The sequence below is a fragment of the Pleurodeles waltl genome, chromosome 10 (genome assembly GCF_031143425.1).
Source record: "Pleurodeles waltl isolate 20211129_DDA chromosome 10, aPleWal1.hap1.20221129, whole genome shotgun sequence".
Classification (NCBI taxonomy): Eukaryota; Metazoa; Chordata; class Amphibia; order Caudata; family Salamandridae; genus Pleurodeles; species Pleurodeles waltl.
In genome coordinates this window covers 334899053-334920373 of record NC_090449.1, presented here as the reverse complement: position 1 = coordinate 334920373, position 21321 = coordinate 334899053, and the positions used below count along the sequence as shown (strand labels likewise).

The 21321-nt window shown below is 42.7% G+C and overlaps 1 protein-coding gene across 2 annotated transcripts in view; it reads left to right on the top strand.

Annotated features, from left to right (window-relative positions):
- Window positions 1-18780, top strand: part of LOC138261519 (cell death-inducing p53-target protein 1 homolog) — a 617762-nt gene extending 598982 nt beyond the window's left edge. For both annotated transcript variants that reach the window (XM_069210530.1, XM_069210529.1), the window contains 2 exons: window positions 1830-2046; window positions 18336-18780. In XM_069210530.1, the coding sequence (XP_069066631.1) occupies window positions 1830-2046; window positions 18336-18441 (323 nt within the window). In that variant the 3' untranslated portion in view covers window positions 18442-18780. The remainder of the gene's footprint in view (window positions 1-1829; window positions 2047-18335) is intronic.
- The last annotated feature ends 2541 nt before the right edge of the window (window positions 18781-21321 follow it).

The following is a 21321-nucleotide window of genomic DNA, read 5'->3' as shown; positions in this document are numbered from 1 at the left end:
CTCTTGCTAACTGTGCTATGCTGTTAGAGTTGTGCTGCCATGCCAAAGATCGCAGGCACTCCTGCAATACCAATTAATTAAGTAGAACAGGCTACCAGCGCGCCATAGTCTGTCTTCCCTATATTGACTGCAGGGTATTACTACTAATAATCTGCTGTTTCTGAAATATTACTTGCAGTATTATGTTGTGCCTGTTTTGAGTTAAATAATTATTTTCCAAGAACAATTGTTGGATGAAAATTGAGCTACTGACATATTAGTTTCTTACATAGTTCTGAGTCTCACACACCACCTGTGAATAAGCCTTGGCCAGCTCAATTTCACTACTGTGGGAGTCAAGTGCTGAAGAGTGTAGTTGGTGCTCAGTTTTGGTTTCAATAGTACGAACAAGCAATAGGACAGCAGTGGAAAATTGTTCTGTTTGACACAATTTTAGCTGAGGACCCACGATTGTCCTCACACCACTGAACACCTTCACACAAATAGGTGTCTGGTAAGATGTGCCTAAACTGGGTAAACTGAAGGACTGCATGGATGGGAGTTTGGTGGCCTCCATTGTGGATACTACAGGTAAACGTAGCTCCTCACAAAAGGCGCCCCAGTATAGGGAAAGCGAGCAGCAGGGCACATTACAGAGCCCGGCCCCTGGATCCCCGACCTTGCAGAATGCCTCTTGCTTCACATACTGGGAGCAGCATCTGTTTAGATTTTCCCTGTAGCACACATTTTCATACGTCCTTGACAATAGTACATTAGCAGAATCCTTGCATTAGAGTTTCCGTTTCTTTGTGTAGTATTATGTAATATTAAAGTACTTTCTGATAGAAAGGCAAAAGCACTGCCTGAACGATGCAGTTATAGTGTGGTTTTGGGTACATTGTTGAATTTAAACCTCTTACCCCACCACCTTGAGTAAGCCTCGGAATGCTTACTTCTCTACCCTAAGAGTTAAGTGCAAAAAGGTTGTTCTTGGTACTCGGTTACCAACAGCCATAGTAGGCCAAGCCTCACAACATCAATGAACAATCAATCGATCACCTCAGGTCATACCTAGAAACCCCCTGTGCGCTCGAACCCCCGAACTGTGTCTTACATCCATCATTTCATCAGCCCATCACTATAGCAGTTGTTTCTGGTGTGCTACAAGTGACTCTCATTCTCACAGTAGTGCACCATCAAGGGTCCTTTGCAAATGGCTACTAATGTTAAAGCTGATAACTTGGTCAATATTTTAAAGTCGATGGAGCAGGAAAATTGCTTAAACAGAGAGTTCCCATGTTCTGTCAATTCTGTATTTCCTTCTTCCCTTCTAGAGGCGGGGCAACAACAGGGTTTCTGTCAGCAGAACCTCGGTCAGTTTTTCGACAGATCTAGTAAACTATCCAACACTAGGCCGCATGGTCATAGAGACGATTTTTCATCATTTTTAAGGTGGGACAACCATTACTTGATTTGCCTGCCTGGGACTGCAATGTAAATTATGGTAGCGCCTGGCAGGAAAACCATGCAAAAACTTCCTGCAAGTCATGGCCACTGATGTATAGTTTTTTAAGAACAAACTTCTGCTTTGGTTATTTATTCTTGGAAAAACAGAACAAGCTTGGAAAGTGATTGGCAGACACTTAACTTTTCAGAGCAATGGCATCAGGGTGTTGGTCTGAATGCTGTGAGATCTCTGCCAGGCAGTCTGATGATTTGTCCTGCACCAGAGAAACTGATGTCATAGGTTCTGCTGACTTAGAGGGCCTGCAGCCCTGTTGACGCCATCTAATATCTCAAAAGTGTTGTTTAGTAATGCCTTGTAACATCCTTTTTTTCTTCTCAAACAGTTATCATGCAACCACCAGTTATCAATCAAACTATAGTTATGGGGAACAATGAAAAAGAGACAAGAACCCCACAGGCACCTCCAATAATAATAGGACAAGCAGGAGACACACCGATGCGAACTACATGCCCTGCCTGCCAGCAACAAATTATGACCAACATCAGCCACGTCCCTGGTGGTATGGCCTGGATCATATGCGCTGTTCTTGCTGTTTTGGGGTAAGAGCTGTTCAACTGAGGTTTGCTTAAATACTTTGTATTATTGAAAGACCTTGCAAATGTTTAGTTCACCAAAAAATAATGTACGTATATACACTTAAATTCAAATGCAAGTCTGTCGCCCTGCCACCCAACACTGGTATGTTGGCACAGCCAATATAAGAGGCGATTTGTAGACAACTAGACCAACCATATTTTAGAAACTTGCGAAAACTGTCCAAATCTGAGAGAACGAAACTATTTATGTTCCAGCATAGAATATGCATATGAGCAAATCTTACTTCAGTCGCATATGCACACAAATTAAGGTTGGCAGTTAGATCTACAATTAAAGCATTTGCTGAGAGTGACTGACAGAATCCGGTACAGGCCATGTATAGCACAAGTGATGGTGTGAAAGGTAGTAAGTGTTGTGCACATTGATGCACTCATAATTAATGGTTTGCTAATGAAAATCTGGGCCAGTGATATACCGTTACTGCAAAACTCCGAATCCAGATGAGCCTGGTAACTCATCTAGAATTTGTGAAAGTTTTTACCCTTAATTTAAGAAAATTGAAAAGAACATGTTAAAAGTCCTTTATACAGACCAATTAAAAAAATATATTTGATCAAAAAGCCATTCTCCTGGGGATTTTCAGCTGCACTTCAACTCTGAGTATTTTTCCAAATTGGGCTGGAAAGATCTATTCATTTTTCATTTTCTATTGTTCAGATTTCAGATTCATTTTTAGTTGGATTTAATTGTGTTAGAGCTCTTGGTACACTGATGGGTGTAGGTCAAATATTCAGTTTCAGATCCTTACATATTTTATGATTAACTCAAGTGGTGAAGAGGCGGCAATTGGATGTCCCCTAAGCAATAGGTATTGTGGTGCCGCACGCTCTGCAATTCAGTTATCGAACATCTCTGAAGAGTGCCTAGCTTGGCCTTGCACACAGAGAGCTTAAGGATTTTAGTGCCCCTGGGCAAAACGTATTTGGGGGTCCCTACGCGCAACAGCTTTGAATTCATGATCCCGCTTCAGATCTTTCATGCTCTCATAGGCCAGGTCAAATTTTAAATGTATTTACATCTAATATTCGGAGATAGTGTGTATTTTCTATATTGCAACACAAAAGCAGCTCACTAATATTACTGCAAATAATCGCTGTGACACCCTCCCAGTCCTCAAATGTGAGGTCCTGTTTTGATGTAACATAAACTTTTTAAAGGAGAATGCATAAAATATAAACACAACATTTGTCTGCAAAATGTCACAATAACCCACATTATAAACAAATGAAAGGAAAGCGCTATTTAAAACAATCTGCATAAGAATTATTTCAGGTCATCAGGGCAAGACTCTATCCAGAACAGAGCTGGCTCTATCAGGGGTCATCCCGAAAGGCTGGGGCCCCGGGCCAGAGCCCACTTTGCCCGTGCCTTAAACCCCCCTCGGCTTGCACAAGCATCTCTGCGGTGTAGTGCACGAATAAGCGATTGCGCAGCAGTGGTGGCTAGTGATCTTTGAAAGAAGGGGGCATATAAATATCCTCCTCTACGTCCAGCGAGTTGTGTGGGCCACAGTTTCTTGTATTGCACACTTTTTGTAGATGTGTAGTAGGAGACACACTTGCCCTTGTTAACGTAAATGTCTTGATTAGAAATTATTAATGAATGTTTATGTATTCTGAATAATGAAAAATGTAGAAAATGATTAACGTAGAAAAATAATGAGCACGTTTGTAATTGTGACTTTGGAGAGTGGTTACCAAGATTCACGAATAATATTAAAAGAGCAACTAATATATGTGAAATGCTAAAAATGTATTAAAATAATGTAGTAGTATGTCTTATTGAGAGGTATAATTTATATTTTTGCATTATATTGTAGAGCTTAATTTAGCCAAAGTTGTGGCCTAGTTTTGTCAAACCTCGTGCAGAAGCTGAATATTAAAGTACAGTGTAAGACAATGACGGGGTGAACTAACCATGAACTGCTCATTGTTTTATAAAAACTGCTTCGCTGAAAACTTCTGTGTGAACCGACGGACAGGAAATGATGGAATAAAATTGTAGCAGAAAGTGTGAGCATACTGGATGTACTTTCCCAGGACACGAACAATAGAGACACTGACTGGAGAAGAAGATGCAACATTTGCGATACCTGACGAGCAAGATGATGAGGAAATCGTAAAGTGAACCAATCAACTACATGGGAACTGTGTAATACTAGAATTGATGGATTTGAAATACGAGGGCTATTGGATAAAGAAGAATCGTGTGATTAATTGACCAGTGAGGAATTGGGGGATAGTCTGGGTGACTTTAATATAACATGACAGAGGGAAAAGATTTCAGACCTTATTCCGAAATTTGATGCAATATTGGGAGAAGAGACACAAGATTCTGTTATTGGGCTCATACTTTCTAAGAGGAGAGCCTGATGCAATGCTGATCGATGGATGACCTGAAGACGAAGACTGACCTTGTTGCTGATCCATAGGATAGGTAACTATGACAATGTGACTGAATGCCTTTTGTGCCTTTTCTTCCTAGGTACCAATTGCACTCTCTAATAGTTTTCTCTTAGCTAGATGTTTTCTAAATTCATGTTCTAAAAGTGCTTTTGCATGAAGTCCCACATGCTAATGCTAATCTGGGTTAGATGAGGTTCCTCTTCTAAGACGTTGACATATACAGTGACAAATGATTGACAGACTAATTTGCTGAACTCTGCTACTCATGTTGACGCATTCACCATTGATTCATATGTTGACTTATGCTAATGCTTTAGAATGTATTCTGTCTCAAGTTTTGATTAGATTATATTATTGGTGGTTACTAATGAATTAATCTTGATCTGATGCGAATACATTTTGAAATAATCGCATGATTTAGTATTGTAACTAATAGGAAAATAAAATTGCTAAAACGTATCATGAGTTGTGGTTATTCATGACCAAAGGGTCATGGTGTGGTGTTTATTAACTGTTGATTAATGACTTGCTTAATGATATTGATTTTTGTGTATTGATTATTGAGAAACATTAGTCACACTGTAGCTAGGATACTCCATGCGGATCAAAAGGTTAATCGACCTACACACGTCCTCTTATAAGTTTACTTATTAAGGACCAGGCGCTATAGCACCCTCCTGAATCCCTTGCAAGTGATCGCTTTTTTTCCACATATTATTCGCCCATTTCCCATCCTTAACCTATGCGCATTTCACCGTGACATGCTGCTTCTAGTTCATTTCATTATGGTTAATGGGTCTCCTGATTGTGTGCCACTGGGGGTGATACCACATTGCGCAGCTTGCTGCAGGTGACCCATCCATGCAGGAGATGTCAATGCTCCCCGTGCTCATTTAGATGCATGTATTGAAATTATCTTCCATCGTCACAAAAACAATGTATTGCCTAATGACACTTGCTACAGGACACTCAAGGTTTTGCAATAGTGTGGGAAGTTTCCATCTTCCAGCCACTCACTCCCCTTAATTCTCATTCCCATACCCTTGTCTCCTGACAGAGACAACCACTTTGCCATTGGCGTGGAGATTCTCTTCCGGCCTCCTCACGCCGGGGACAGACAAGATAACGTTGCTTGTAATCTTCCAGGGCGTAGCTTCTTGGGGGTGGGTGGTGGGGGTGGTGGGGTGTTATGACATCCCCCAAATAAATGGCTTGATAGTTGGGTCTGTTGGCCATCAGTGAGAACTGCTATCTCTGTGTCGGTTTTCTTGTGGTGAGCCAAGAATGAAAGACCAAACTGTGAACTTTAATGTAGATGGGAGAAAGAGAGTGAGACAGAGATACCCATTTGGTGGCTGAATTTCAAAATATGAAACCAGATAACCTGGAAACAATGCCGGCTTCCCTGCTTCTCCAAATTTTGTGATACTAGGCACATACTTTATTTCACAGAGCCTCCTTTTTCTTTATTTCCCTTTTGTTTATGTTTAGTTATTTTTTTATTATGTTATATGTTATGTTTTATTTTATGTTTAATAATGTTTAGTTATGTTTAGTTATTGTGAGGTTTTGGGTGTACTCAATGATATGGCTGGGAGGCCTTATCATGCAATACACTTGCAAATGCCATTTTTGGTCCAGTCTGGTATACTACTTAACTTTAGGCTTAATGCTGCATAGCTGTGGTGGTGAGCAGTAAAGCTTAGCGAAGGAACAATGTGTAAGGCATTTAACAGCAGCAAACAACAGAATAGGAGTCACACGGCACGAATGAAAAAACAACACCAATTCAAAAAATAGATTTGATTTTTATGAATCTTTAGAGACGTTAAGCATCAAAATCCACCTTAGGGTTCAGGAGATACAGATTTTAGAAGTAATAAATAACGTTTATATTAACTGCAAACAAGCACTGGCCAACAAAAAGCTTGGAAACGTTTGTAAAGTTTGTAAAAGTTAATTCGACAAATCCAGCCTGAGTTGGGCGACCAAGTCCAGCAGGATAGAGGTATAGGGGGGCCAGAAAGAATACTTTGGACAGTTACCAGGCCACCAAAGTATTTTTAAGGCAAGACCCAAACTTTATAGGATAACTGCCACAGACATCAATAATGTGGCCCTCATGCTGAGTGATGCAGGCCAAAAGATGCTCAAGGATTTTCCAGTTGTAGTGTGGTCAATGGGGTGCCTTTTTGGTGATTCCTCGGTCCATGGGTGAAGAGGTGTGAACTTGGCCTAAGTGGACAGGGTCCTAAAAGTCTTCCACGTTGCAGTAGCTGGCCAGCTGGTGCTGGGGTCCTGGTCAGTCTGCACAGCAATTGGAGCAAAATCTGTTGGTGGTGGCTAGTGTCCCTTTGGTACGATAAACATGGTCATGGATAGCACTCCCAGGGTCAGCAGACACAGGTGCAGGTTTTGGTTATCTTGAATTTGTCCTCTTGGGTGCCCCGCGAATCGTAGAAGCAAAACATCTGCGGTAGCTACCAACTTTGCTACTTAGGAAACTTCCACTCTTGTGTCCCTGGAGCTGGTTCCAGGAGATCAGCAGACTGATCCCTGAAGTTTCCGCTGTTGTTGGATATCAGGAATCAAATTTCCATGAGCCAGGAGCCATAGGCACAGTCCAATCTATGCTAGCCAAAGTGAGGCAGGTGCAGTCCCTTCGGAGTGTGCAGCCTCTCTTTGGGTAGGTCCAAAGGCAGCTGGACAGTTCTTTGGTCCTTTCTCCGATTCCAGCGTGATCTGATAGTCAGGCTGTCAGTTTTGTGAAATTTAAAGATCAGCAAGGAAAAGAGTTCCTAAATATACATTATGTATTAAAATGACTCATTTCTGACTTGCAAGCCCTTTTTATAAATTTGGGGGGGCTAAAATAGCCTGAAATGTCTAACTTGAAGAAAGGTGATGGATTATAGTTGCGTAAGTGGCAGCACCAGCAGGGCAATGGGTGGTGCAAGCTGCAATGGCCTCCTGACGAGGGCCCTGGTACTTATATTTTGTTTTTTACAAATAAAGCACTGCCTGGGTACCAAATACTAGAGACTTATAAGAAAGTCAGGCCTTGCAAACTGGGGTGTATACAATTTGACATGTACTTTGTGTAGGAAAGTACCATCTTTCTTGGTATGTTACCCCCATTGTTACCTTTATGTCAGTATGTTTTTGCCTGTCTCACTGGGATCCTGCTGGTCAGGACCCCAGTGCTCATAGTCTGTGGCCTAATGTGTGTGTTGTCAGTAGTGCTGAACTGTGTCACTGAAGCTCTGCTTACCAGAACCTCAGTGCTTATGCTCTCTCTGCTTTTACATTTGCCACTATAGGCTAGTGACTTCATTTACCAATTTCAATTGGCACACTTGACCCCCCTTATGAGTCCCTAGTATATGGTACCTAGGTACCCAGGGCATTGGGGTTCCAGGAGATCCCTATGGGCTGCAGCATTTCTTTAGCCACCCATAAGGAGCCCAGACAAACCCTTTCACAGGACTGCCACTGCAGCCTGCATAAAATGGTGCACACACTATTTCACAGCCATTTCCACTGCACTTAAGTAACTTATAAGTCACCTATATATCTAACCTTCATTTACTGAAGGCCAGGTGCAAAGTTACTAAGTGTGTGGGCACCCTTGCACTAGCAAAGGTGCCCCCACACAGTCCAGGGCCAATTTCCCAGACTTTGTGAGTGCGGGGACGCCATTACACATGTGCACTACAAATAGGTCAGTACACATATAGGTCAATACCTATATGTAGCTTCACAATGATAACCCCGAATATGGCCATGTAAGGTGTCTAAGATCATGGAATTGTCCCCCCATTCCAAATCATCTGGTATAGGGGAGACAATTCCATGCATCCTGGGGGCTCCACCATGGACCCCCAGTACTGCCAAACCAGCTCTTTGAGGCTTGCACTGCAGCTACAGCTGCTGCCACCTCACAGGCAGGGTTCTGCCCTCCTGGGGTCTGAGCAGCTCAGTCCCAGGAAGGTAGAAAAAAGTATTTCCTTTGGAAATGCTTTGAAGGGCACAGATGGTGCCCTCCTTGCATACACCGGTCTACACCAGTTCAGGGACCTCAAGTCCCTGCTCTGGCATGAAACCGGACAAAGGAAAGGGGAGTGACCACTCCAATGTCCATCACCACCCAAGGGGTGGTGCCCAGAGCTCCTCCTGTGTGTCCCTGGCATTAGCCATCTTGTTTTCCAAGGTGTGGGGACACTCTGGAGGCCTCGGAGTGGCCAGTGCCAGCAGGTGACATCAGCGGCCCCTCCTGATAAGTCCATACCTGATAAGGTAACCAATCCCCCTCTCAGGCCTAGTTAGGGTCTCTCCTGTGGGTTTCTCTTGAGATTCTGCATGAAAATTTCCATCGGGGATCTTCTGCAACTACTACTTCATCCTCTGAGCCCGGATCGACCGCAGACTGCTCCAGGAACCGCTATAACAGCAACAAAGTATCTAGAAGGGCTACTTTTCCTCTGCAGCTTCAGCTCCAGCCAGCAACTGCAGCAGTTTCCACAGTGTGCATGCTCTGGTGACTCCCTGTCTTCAACCTGCACCAGAAGGACCGAAGAAATCTCCTGTGAAATGACGGAGTCACTTCCCTGCTCCAGCAGGCACCTTCTTAAGTGACGACTGGTTCTCTTGGACTTCTCTCCTGACGATGAGTGTGCTCCTTGGAACACAGGTGGTGGACCCCTTCGACACAGACTGTCCTAAGGTCCTGCTGTCCAAATTTGGAGGAGGTAAGAGCTTGCCTTCCCCGGTTGCAACAGTACCCCTGTGCACTGCTTCATGTTCACCTCCTGAGGCCTCTGTGCACTATTTACAAGAATCCTTTGTGCACAGCCTGGCCCAGGCTCCAGCACTCTATCCTGCGATGCTCAACTCTCTGAGTTGTCCTCCTGGGGCGTGGGACCTTCTTTTGTAGTGCTACAACAACTGCAATTTGCACCTTCTTTGTCCCCATGTCCTGGGACCTCGGTGGGTGCTGCCTGGTCACCTGTCGGTTCCCTCCAGTGTTGGGAGCCCCCTCTGCCTCCTCAGTCCAAGTTGAGGCCCCCAGGTCCTTCCTGGGTCCAGGCAGCGCCACTTTGACGCAAACCGCAACATTGCTTGAACCAAGGCTTGTTGGACGAATCCAGCGCCAAAACTCGCCTGCATCCAACATCTCTACATGGTACATCCATTGCATCATGCAGGAACCTGCAGCTATCTTCCCTTGGTGCATTTATGCAGTCTTCTTCCAACCGGAGACTCCTCTTTTTCACCTTCTTCTAGGCAGGCAGGGGCTCCTGTCCTTCCTGGAATCTTCTGCAACTTCTGGACTTGGTCTCCTCTCTTTACAGGTCTTCAGGGCCAGGAATCCACCATTTGTTGCTTGCAATCTTGCTTAGTTCTTGCAATAACTCTAATCACGACTTGTAGTGTGTCCTAAGGAAAGTTGCAGTACTTTACTCCTACTTACCTGGGCTCTGGGGTGTGGTATTGTACTCACCTTTGTGGTACCCTTACTCTCCCAGAGATTCTCTACACCCTACACTTGTCTAGGGGGGAATTCATGATTCCCATTCCTCTTTCTTAGTATATTGTTTGTGTTGCCCCCAGACCTATTTTCTCCTATTGCATTCTATAGCATTTGCAATTGTTTGCACTATCCTATGTCTAATTACTTACCTTATTTTGGTGTCTAATGTATATATTGTGTATAATACTTACCTCCAGAAGGAGTATTGCCTCTAAGACATTTTTGGCCTTGTGTCACTAAAATAAACTACCTTTATTTTTGGTAACACTGAGTATTGTCTTTACTTGTGTATACGTAATGTGTGACTATACTGATATTGCAGGAGCTTTGCATTTCTCCTAGTTCTGCCTAAGCTGCTCTGCTACAGCTACCTCTATCAGCCTAAGCTGCTAGAACACCACTACATTTCACTAACAGGGGATAACTGGACCTGGTATAAGGTGTAAGTACCCAAGGTACCCACTACAAACCAGGCCGCCTCCTACACTTTGTATGGAGTTAAAACTCTGCCCTGCGGTCTGGTTAACAGGCCTCAGTGCACTCTCAGTTACAAAAAACCAGGACCTAATAGTCCAAATGGGGGGCACAAAAAGTGTTGGAGGGAACCTGCAAAAAGCCTATTTCCTTACAGTTATGTTTAGTTATGTTGTATGTTATATTTAATTATGTTTTGTTACGTTATACGTTTTGATTGCCTATGTTTAGTTATGTTATATGGTATGTTTAGCTATGTTTTGCTATTTTATGTTTAGTTATGTTGTATGTTATGTTTAGTTACATTTTGCTATGTTTAGTTATGTTTTATTTTTAATTGTGTTTATGTTTTAAATTTAGCTGTGTTAGTTATGATTTATGTTATGATATATGTTGTGTTAATATATGTGATTTATGTTATTTTTTGTGTTACGGCAGACAAAAAGAGGGGGTCCCAAAACGTGTTTTCCCCATGCATTTGCCCATGGGGTCTTTAGACACAACTCCGAACCCCTGAACGGAATTACATCAAATTTGGCAGGAATGTAGAACTTGGTGTGCAGATCGCGCCTTTTGTAATTTGATGTAAATCCGTTTAGTAGTTTTAGAGACATTGAATGAAAATCCAATATGTATCTCTAGGGGTGCAGAGGCTCCATGGGTCCCAGAGATCTTATGCTGAGATCTGATTGGCTGCCAACGATTCAACCAGGAAGTGTTGGAAGCCATTTTGGGCCTCTGACGCAGCCGAGTCCCAAGAAAAATGTTAAAAAAGGGTGTAGGGTAGGAATGTCCTTAACCCCTAGCACAGGTGCTGGGGTCCCCCAGGAACTCCGCTAGGGCATAAAAGTATTTTTTAAACTATTTGAACAAAAAATCATGGAGGATCCGCGAATATGGTGAGAAATTTTAAAAAACAAGCACAGTCTCCCGTGCTTGTTCATTGTTTAGCACCAGGGTGGGCCAGGTCCTGGGGGGCATTCAGGAATAAAACAAAAGAAGGAGGGGCACAGGGTCCCCCTCCTGAGCCTCTTTTGAGCCACACGGAACACCACATCCCTGGGACTTTTTAAAATATCGGAGTGGGCTGCCTGGACGCCACTCCATGGGCTCTTTTGAGCCCCAGGGACCACCGCCTCCTCCCCAGAGCTTGAATTCTAACTCAGAGAGGGCGTTTGAACCCCCCTCCTGTGGCTCTTTAGAGCCCCAGGGGCCACCAACTCCCGGGGCTTAATTAAATAATTTGGAGTGAGGCCGCGTGGACCTCCCATACCATGGGGACCACTACCTCCTCGGCCGGCCTCACTGGGAGCATACTTTTCATCTGTTTTCCTCCCTGCTGTCAAGCGGGTAGGAAAACAGATTAAAGGAGTGCTCCTGCATGCAGGCAGCTGCATTTTTTGCAGCTCCCTGCGTACAGGAGCAATGCCGACTCCCGCAGGAGGCGTTGAGCCGGGAGGGACCTCGGGGGCCTTGAGGCCCCCCACGATCTCTGGTGCAACTTGAACCTCAAAAGAAAGCACTTCCAAATATAAACAGCAGATTTCCCTGTTGAAGGTCCGCTTCTGTAAAGATAAATCCTCCCAACTTCTTGAACTCATTCAACACACAGCAAGGGGGGTTTCCTGCTCTATTGGAGTGCAATCTCTTCTGTAGGGACTGTAACAAGTGGAATCTTTCTTCCGGTTCTCTCCTGGTGAGAGAAGAGTCCATCGTTCATCCTTTTCATCACTATGAGTATGCAAATGTGCATAACCACCTCGAAGGTCCACCTGTTTAGCCTCGTCCTGTATAGGTTAGAGAAATGCACCGGTCTTCCCACCTCTTTCCAGCTTGCTGGTCAGCTTACCAAAAGACCCCCAGGTGTTCAGGATGCAGAAAAATATAAGCACATCTTCACAAAACAAAGAAGTACTTACTTTATATAATTAAGAGGAAGTACCCTCATATTGGGAGATTCAACTCTTTGTAGTCTTCCAATCTTCGCTATAGAAGAATACATGTTGGCATGGAATTCAGTATGAAGACACTTGAGGCACGATCACCATGGAAATATCATGCCACATATGGTTGCTGGAGACATTACCTACTGGTCCTTTACGCAACAGTAGTGTAGAGTGTGCACTATACATTTACCCAACAAGGTAGCACTTGCAAATTAGTCAGGAGAAAGTACTCTAGTTTGGTAGAAATGTTGTGCCAAACTGTGGACTCTTTTTGGATAAATAAGCAGGTAACGATCCATTCTGGCATTGATGCTTATTTCACAGAAATTAAACCTCAACTGCAAGCATTTCTACTTAAAAACATAGCTGGTGCCTCATTTGAAGCTCCACATCTGTAAAGGACAAATTCTCCCATCTGCTAGTACTCATCCAATGCAAAGCAAGGGTGTTTTCTCTGTACACATGGTTAGATGCCTATGGGGGGTTAGCTGCAGGATCTGCATGTAGGCCAGGGACTGCGGGCAACCCCCTGTGTGGTGCCATGCCCTACGGCCAACTGCCAATGTATACGGCCAAAGGTTAGATGCCTACCAGGGGATGGTTGCAGGGTCTGCCTGCAGACTAGGTCCTGTAGCCAATCCTCTCTGCACACGGCCAAAGGCCACGCGTGGCACGGGGTTCAATGCCTAAATGAAGTTGGCTGCAGAGCCTGCAGTCAATCCCTCCAAGCACAGCCAAAGGCCATGCTTGGCTCAAGGTTGGATGCCTACCGGGGGCTGGCTGCAGGACCTGTGCATAACCCACGCTGTGCATGGCTGCTGCATTAAAAAAAAACTAGAAATTCACAGAAAAAACACAATATAGTTAGGTTCTGAATTTAAACACACAAAATCATAGAAATTCATCAGTTAAAGTTAGTTATTTCAAGTGCTCCAACGTAACTTTAACCTGTGCCCTTGAGTTGCACTGTTAATTGCCCCACATATTACATCAGTAATTTAATCTTTTATGACATCATTGATATTATCACTGTATCATTTGGAATAAAATTATTGATCTGATTATAATCCGCCACCATACCCTTCTTGCCTTTTTATCTCTTGCAGATTCTTTTTAATCTTTGTAGTCATGTTTCATGGTTTCTGGTTTTCTACTTTTCCTCTCCTCTTTCTCCATTATCTGCCTTTCCCTTGCTCTGGAACAAAATCTGATAATGCAAACAAGTACTGGCCCCCAAAAGTGAATATTGATGCCACTCACTTACAACTACCAACGCAAATAAAGCACCGATGGAATCATTGTCCATAAACACCATACCTCTTCCTACTTGAACACAGACAAGGGTGAAGAGATGCTGAATGTTATCACATACAGGTCAACCTAGAGTTAATTCACATAAGTTACTGCGCTTCTTGGACAGTTCACTTTGTTAAGGAACCCTCCTTGATAGCGTGGTTTAGACTCAGACTTTCATCATTTCCTACAAGGTAGCATGTCGTACAAAGCAGGTTAACAATGCTCTTACTATTTACAGACTTCTGAACAATAGCAAGGGCCTGACATACAGGGGAATCGTTATATTCCCTCACTCACCTGAGATACATATGCTATCGTCATTTTTGACAGATCATGGTGATATCATGGCCATGTGAAGAGTGCTACTGAAGCTACCAGGTGATATGGGAATAAAATGGAATTATCAATCTGTCTGTGCAAAAGAGATGTAGCTTTCCTACTAGGCTTACAACCTTTATTAGGAGTGACTCAGGCATGGACATCATTTAGGGGCTGCCAGGGATTGCAACCGTGGGCCCTGACATGTCCCTTACAATACCTTGAACTGCATTTGCAACTTTTGGCCTCAGAGGTGGCCAAGTCATTGCCAAACAATCTTGTGAGCTAAAATGTTTAATTTCTGCAGGAACTGTTGGGAGCCAGGGCATTACCCTTTCTTTTCTGTGAAATATAAAGCTTCATTGTTGCAAAGCACACTCATATAATTCATAAACAGATAAAGTAAAATAAAAACTTTTTAAACAACTTTTTGCTATTACAAATGCCGAGTAATGATTTTTCTTCTGACTTGACAATAACAAAAAAGGTTAAGCATGTAGCTATTAAGAATAACTCATAATCAATTTATGGGTCACACAAATAGTCTTTAGAAAAACTGTAGTTTTATTTTTAAACCTATGCCTGAGTTTAGTATTACTACAAGAGGAATGTACTCCTCCTTGAATATGTGTTTTTTTTATAACTTTTTTCACCTTCCATTCCTGGAAAAGGATTTATGCTAGCTGAAATCTGGAGTAACAATGAGACCCTTTCCAGACAGGAAAGGGGAATGGTAAGAGTTTGTGAATGCCCACAAATGAACTACCTTGCAGACATTCACAACCTTCCAAAGAAAACCACACCTTGAAGCACCCAGGACCAGCCTCCATTGCACCTAGTCAGTGAAATGTATGCCAGTGAAGAGCTCTGTTCTTGCGGCCGAGATCTCCTCACCTGGTTTACATCTGCCAGGACTCTAGGGATGGGTACAATGGTTCATACCACATGCAAAACTGGTGGAATTTTGGTCACTCCGCAGTATTCTTTAATGCGGTCTTCTGGTCAAATTCCATCCATCACAGTGTGGCAGAATTTCTCTCTTAAGGGGCTCCAGAAAGTGTGAGCTGGTGAGAAAGATTTTGTGTCCCCTAGTGTGATTTTCTAACGCGGGCGGTCGTGAACGGTCGTGGTCAGATGACTGCTGCTCAAGTAGATTTTCAGACACTCAAGTAGATTTTCTACTCAAGAAGCAGCAAAATCAACTCGAGTGACGACACGCTGTTTGTGCAATGCACAGTACCATTCACAATGATTTTTCAGCACTGCTCGCGCTATCAGCACTAAATTGCAGTGAAAGCTGCATATTTTCTTGCTGTTGGCAAAACTCTGCAGAATCTCACAGAGTTTATATGTAACTCTGCAGAGTTCCACAGAATGAAACTCCACAAGGTCCACCCACCCCTACAGCGATCCCTTTATGGATTCCATGCAATTGTGTGTAAGATAAATTCAATCGCAAATGTAAGTTTAAGCTATGGTCAATATCAATGTATTCTGCTGAACATAACTACTTTTACTTTTTTTTTTTTGTTCTTTGTTTTCCTTTCCTTTCTTTATGCATTATCAATACATCTCGTATTAAGGGATACAGTAGTAGAAGCTTTAATTCATGCCAACTTGAGGTACAACTATATTTAGGTGCCCAATGTCGTCCTGTGCATTTTGGAAGTAAATCTTCCTCTTCAAATGAACACATCATTTTTCATGCAAGACAAAAATAATTGAGTAATGCTCCCCTGGTTTATTATAATGGCAACCTAATTAAAATATAGTTGGTGTTTGACCTGACAGCCTAAGGATGGTCATCCCCCAACTTTTTGCCTGCCTGTCCCCCTCCACTTTTTTTACACTGTTTTGCTGGTTTTAGGACTCTGCACACTTTACAACTGCTAACCAGTGCTAAAGTGCCTATATTCTTTCCCCTAAACATGGTAACATTGGTTCATACCCAATTGGCATATTTAATTTACTTGTAAGTCCCTAGTAAAGTGTGCTACATGTGCCCAAGGCCTGTAATTGAAATGCTTCAGGTGGGCCCGCAGCACTGATTGTGCCACCCACATAAGTAGCCTCTTAACTATGTCTCAGTCTTGTCATTGCATGGCCTGTGTGTGCAGTTTCACCGCCACTTCGACTTGGCATTTAAAAGTACTTGCTGAACCTTAAACTCACTTTTTTCTATATATAAGTCACCGCTAAGGTAGGCCCTAGGTAACCCATAGGGCTGAGTGCTATGTAGGTAAAAGGCAGGGCATGTACATATGTGTTTTATATATCCGGGTAGTGAAAAACTCCTAAATTTGTTTTTCACTACTGTGAGGCCTGCTCCTTTAATAGACTAGCCCTCATATACTTTTTGAGTGGTAGATTCTGATCTGAAAGGGGTAACCAGGCCATATTTAGTATGGCCAGACTGGTGATAGAAAATCCAGCTTATTGGTGAGGTTGGGCTTTGTATTACGATTTTAGAAATGCCACTTTTAGAAAATGAACATTTCCCTGCACTTAAAAATCATCTGTGCCTTACAGCCTGTCTCCGATCAACATCTGGTCTGTGCTGAATGAAAGCTCTGTTGTGCATTTCACCCAGACAACAACAAAAACATGACACTCAGTCATAGCTGCAGTTATCTGCATACTAAATGGGTCTTCCTGGGCTGGAAGGGTGGATGGCTTGACACTTACATTTCAAAGGCCAGTGGCTTGCCCTCACACAAAGGACTCATAACCCCCCACAAGGACCTTGGAAGACAAGACTGGGCTGAAAGGGGAACTGGTGCACTTCAATACCACTCTCTGAAGTCTCCCCCACTTCAAAGGCAATTTTGAGTGTATAAACTGGGTCTCTGACCCCACCACATCAGACACTTCTGGATCTACACATGCACTCTGTCAGAGGAACTGCCTGGCTGCCCAAAGGACTCATCTGGACTGCTTTGCTGAGAAGGACTGCTGCCCTGCTTGTTGCCCTGCTGCCCTGCTGGCCCCTGATTCTGCTGGAAGGACTCTGCCATCCTCCTGAAGTGCTCTCAAAGGGCTTGGATTGAGCTTGCCTGAAGTCTCAGGGCCAACAAAGACTTCACCAGCTGGCTTTTAGCTAGTCTTCCGACTCCAGCAACTCTGGACCGACTTCAGCGACACCAGCTATGCCGCAACCTGCTCTCTGCCCTCAATGACTGCAGCCTGCAGCACAAGTCCGATGCTGCACCACTCTGCTGACGTCACCCAGCGTCATCACATCTCTGCGACACATCATGTCCTGACGGACCGGAACCAGCGACCCTCCCAGGTCACAAGGAATCATCGCATTGCAAACGACTCCGCATCAGCTCCCCCTGCATCCAAATGGAACCGACGCCTCTCCTCTACCTGCCTCAGAGTGTGGAACCGATGCCTCCTCTCCTGGGAAGCCATAAGGGACTGTCTCCGCGCCGACTCCAGCAAAGCCTCTTCCCATCTCCGTGAGACCTCCTAGTTCTTTGTTTTCAGAAGGTACCGTACCTGGGGTCCGTGTGAATCTGTGACAGGCACCGGTGCTGTTGGATTGTTGGAAACAACTCCATCGACTACGCCGTGATAGCCCCAGTTGAAGCTATTGTGTTTCTAGGCACTTTAGTTGGATTTAATCTCTAAAATTCATAACTTTGCTTGGGTACATTGGATTTTCATTGTTTCAACAGTATTTTATTCAGATAAATATTCTCTGTTTCTCGAACCTGTGTGGTCTATTTTTGTGATGTTTTCACTGTGTTACTGTATGATTTATTGCACAAATACTTTTCACATTGCCTTCTAAGTTAAGCCTTACTGCTCAGTGCCAATCTACCAGAGGGTGGGCACAGGATAATTTGGATTGTGTTGTGACTTGCTCTGACTAGGATTGTGGTCCCTATTTGGACAAAGGTGTATCACTCTGCCAACCAGAGACTCTATTTCTAACAGTTGGTATTGAAAGTAACTATTTACCTGTAGTAATTTTGAAAATCTAGTGCTGTAAATGTTGTTTCAAGTCATGTTATATCCCTTCCTGGAAAATTAAGAGTATGTGGTTAAATGATGACACTTCCTGTTATGTTATTCAAGTCAAAGGGTATGTGATGTAACTACTGCTACATTTTGGTAAATCAACATCCATGAGCTCAGAAAATGACTTGCAAATGATTGACTGGTGCTGTTCTGTATTGGTGCACACACACAACTTAAAACAATGGAATGATTTGTGTTTGTATGTTTTTTTCACATTTACTCTCTTTCTATTCCAGATTTTGGCTTTGCTGCTTCATACCTTTTTTGGTTCCATCCTGCCAAGATGTAAACCATTATTGTCCTTATTGCAGGCATCTGGTCGCCAAATACAATCGTCTGTAATTGGAAAATGAGCATTGTGCTTTCAGTGGAAATAGTACAATGGAATGTGGCATTAGGCTGGATGTTGAATATTATGCCACACTTCTGTTAAAATGATCCACTGCTTCCAAAACAGAGATTTTCTTGCTGCTGAATTCAAACGTGGAACAAAGCCCTGAAATACTTTTCAAATAACTTTCAATCATGGCAGATTCTCAAAGTGACCACGCCAGGAATCGGAATATGTGATAAAAGAACGAGTACTGACTTTCCTTACTTTTTATCTCTGAAAATATATTCACTTTCTGGGGCTTATTGATCTGTAAATGTATTTACATTAAATCTACTCCTGCACCTAGATGTAAGTCTACACTTTTGAGTTATTCATCATTTCCAGGTGTCGAATTAAATATAAGTGTAAATTTACATTCCTCCACCTCCACAGTTGAGTACTACTAGTAACTTTTTACATGAAGGGTCAGATCTCCATTATAAGGGTGGGGTTCTCTCTACCGGAAGGTATAGGACATTTTTTGAGTGTTTTATTCTTTAAAAACGTTATACATGTTTGAATATAAAATATAATTGAAAACACTTTTACATATGTGCTAATAACATAGAACTAATTAAACATTTCTAATGCACATTAATTGATTAAAATTAAATATGCATTATATAATAATTTGAATACATTTAATTAGTTTATCAATAATATCTATTAAATAATAAATAATGTAATACTTTATTTCGGCAGTGTGCCATAAAAGTAAATGCATGGAAACACACTATACATACATAGTCACTACACACAAAAAATAAAAATACAGTGAAATATCAATAAGATAATGATTAAAAACCCCTTTGGTAAAAATAATTAAAATCCTTTTAACTAAAAACATAAATTCGAAGCAATTAGCTGTACTCAAATCCCTCCTCCCAGATAGAACACTTCTAAGGGCGCAATTGCTAATATCAGATCTGCGAAGATATAAAAAATGGCCACTTACGACAGTTGGAGACATCTGTTTGCCTGACCCTCCACAGAGCCAGCAAAAAGCGGTATACAGCAAAGGCCAGGCATTGATGGGTATCCACTTTTTCCTACTCATTAAATATGCCAGATAAAAAAATAAAAAATGCTCTTCTGTCTCCCAGTCCGCCCTACAAATGTCACAGGAGTACTTAACAGAATTCTGCTTATTATCCCAGGTGTCAGTGAAGCCTACAATTGGTAATGAACAGTATTTGAACTGCAAATATAATTGTCTGGTTGGGAGGGGCTCAATTTCATCTAAAAGTGCTCCATATTGAAAACATCCTTAAACTGAAGGAAGGAATTAGTCAGAGTGCTATGGGAGAAGCGTGCCAGAATTTGACCTATTTTATACTGCCAGTAATTCTTTTTTTAGCAATGTTTTACCAATTACCGAAGCTGCTTCCGGTTCCAACCACAGATCACCATATCCCACTTCCATTAATGTTTCTTTTGCATACCTTAACCAAAGGGATGCTTCCTGAGCTGAGGATGCTTAACACTTCCTCGAGACCCTCGTGTTAAAAGCATAATTCAGGAGAAGCCCAGATTTGTCTCCAATAAAGAATGGGCCTAATCCCCTCCCACTCTGCGATTAGCTTGAGTCCCAGGTTGAGCATGAGTGGAAGTAAAGGGGTCCTGATAAGAAGGCCCACTAACTGACGAAGGAAACGATTCTCTGTAACTAATAATTTTGACAAATCCTCATACCCCTAGAGCTCAGCCCCATAAAGGGCAGCCCCCAAAGCCTGCAGTTTCTATAAATATGAATAGCTGGGGTAATTGGACCAAAATATGAACAATGTTGTGCTCCTGAATGCGCCCTCATACATTGCATCAGTTTCAACCTGCATTTTTCTACATGGCAGCTCAAGTCCAGGTTTTCAGTAAGGGTCAGCTCCAGATATTCAAAAAAATGCACACAATGTAAGGGGACACTTGTGAGCTTGGGGTTTGGTCCAATAGAGTGGCCTGGATTTTAAATCTTAAATTTTGTTGTATCTACATTTATTTCTGAACCCCTCAATGCACAAAACTTCTCAAAATGATATACAATTCTTTATAACCCCATATGCGATTTTGATATCAGAAGGGTGTCATCTGCAAACAGTAATGCAGGAATCTTGAGTTTAGCTAGCCAGGGAACATCCCCATCACAGTGATTCAAATATGCAACCAAATTGGTAACATATAGTGAAAGAAGGGTTGGCGCAAGGACACAGCCCTGCCTAATCCCACTATGCACAGGAAAGGGGTCCGTCAACTCATCGAGGGGTCCACAGTGCACTTGGGCATAATTGTGGCAATGAAGTCTAATTATAACAGCCAACAGGTCAGTAGGTACCCACATATTTTCAGAACCTGTCATAGCTTAGGATGAGGAACGAAATCAAATGTCAAGCGCATATCAACAAAGGCAATATATAAACAACCACCTCCCAAAAAAACAGCTTTCCAATAAATGAACTGAAATCTAAAGGCCTGGTCTATTATACTGATTCCCTCCCTGAATCCTGCTTGGAGATCAGTCAAGATTTCGTTCTCTTTCATCCCAGAGTGCAACTGATCAAGGAGTATAGAACTAATTAGCTTTTGGGAGCAATACATTAAGCTTATTGCCCTGTAGTTGCACGGTTCTTCTGGGAAACCCTTTTTATACAAAGAGATAATCCCAGCCCCTGCTTATGATGGAGGAGTTCGTGCTCTGGCTATGATGGTATTAAATATCACAATAAAATGGGGTCTCCTGACAGCCAAATCACTTAGATAAAGATTCCCAGGAACTTCGTCCAACCCGGGTTCTTTGTTAGGAGCTATTTTAGCAATTGCCGCTCTTACCCCTTCCACTGAGAGTGAGATGTTGTTCT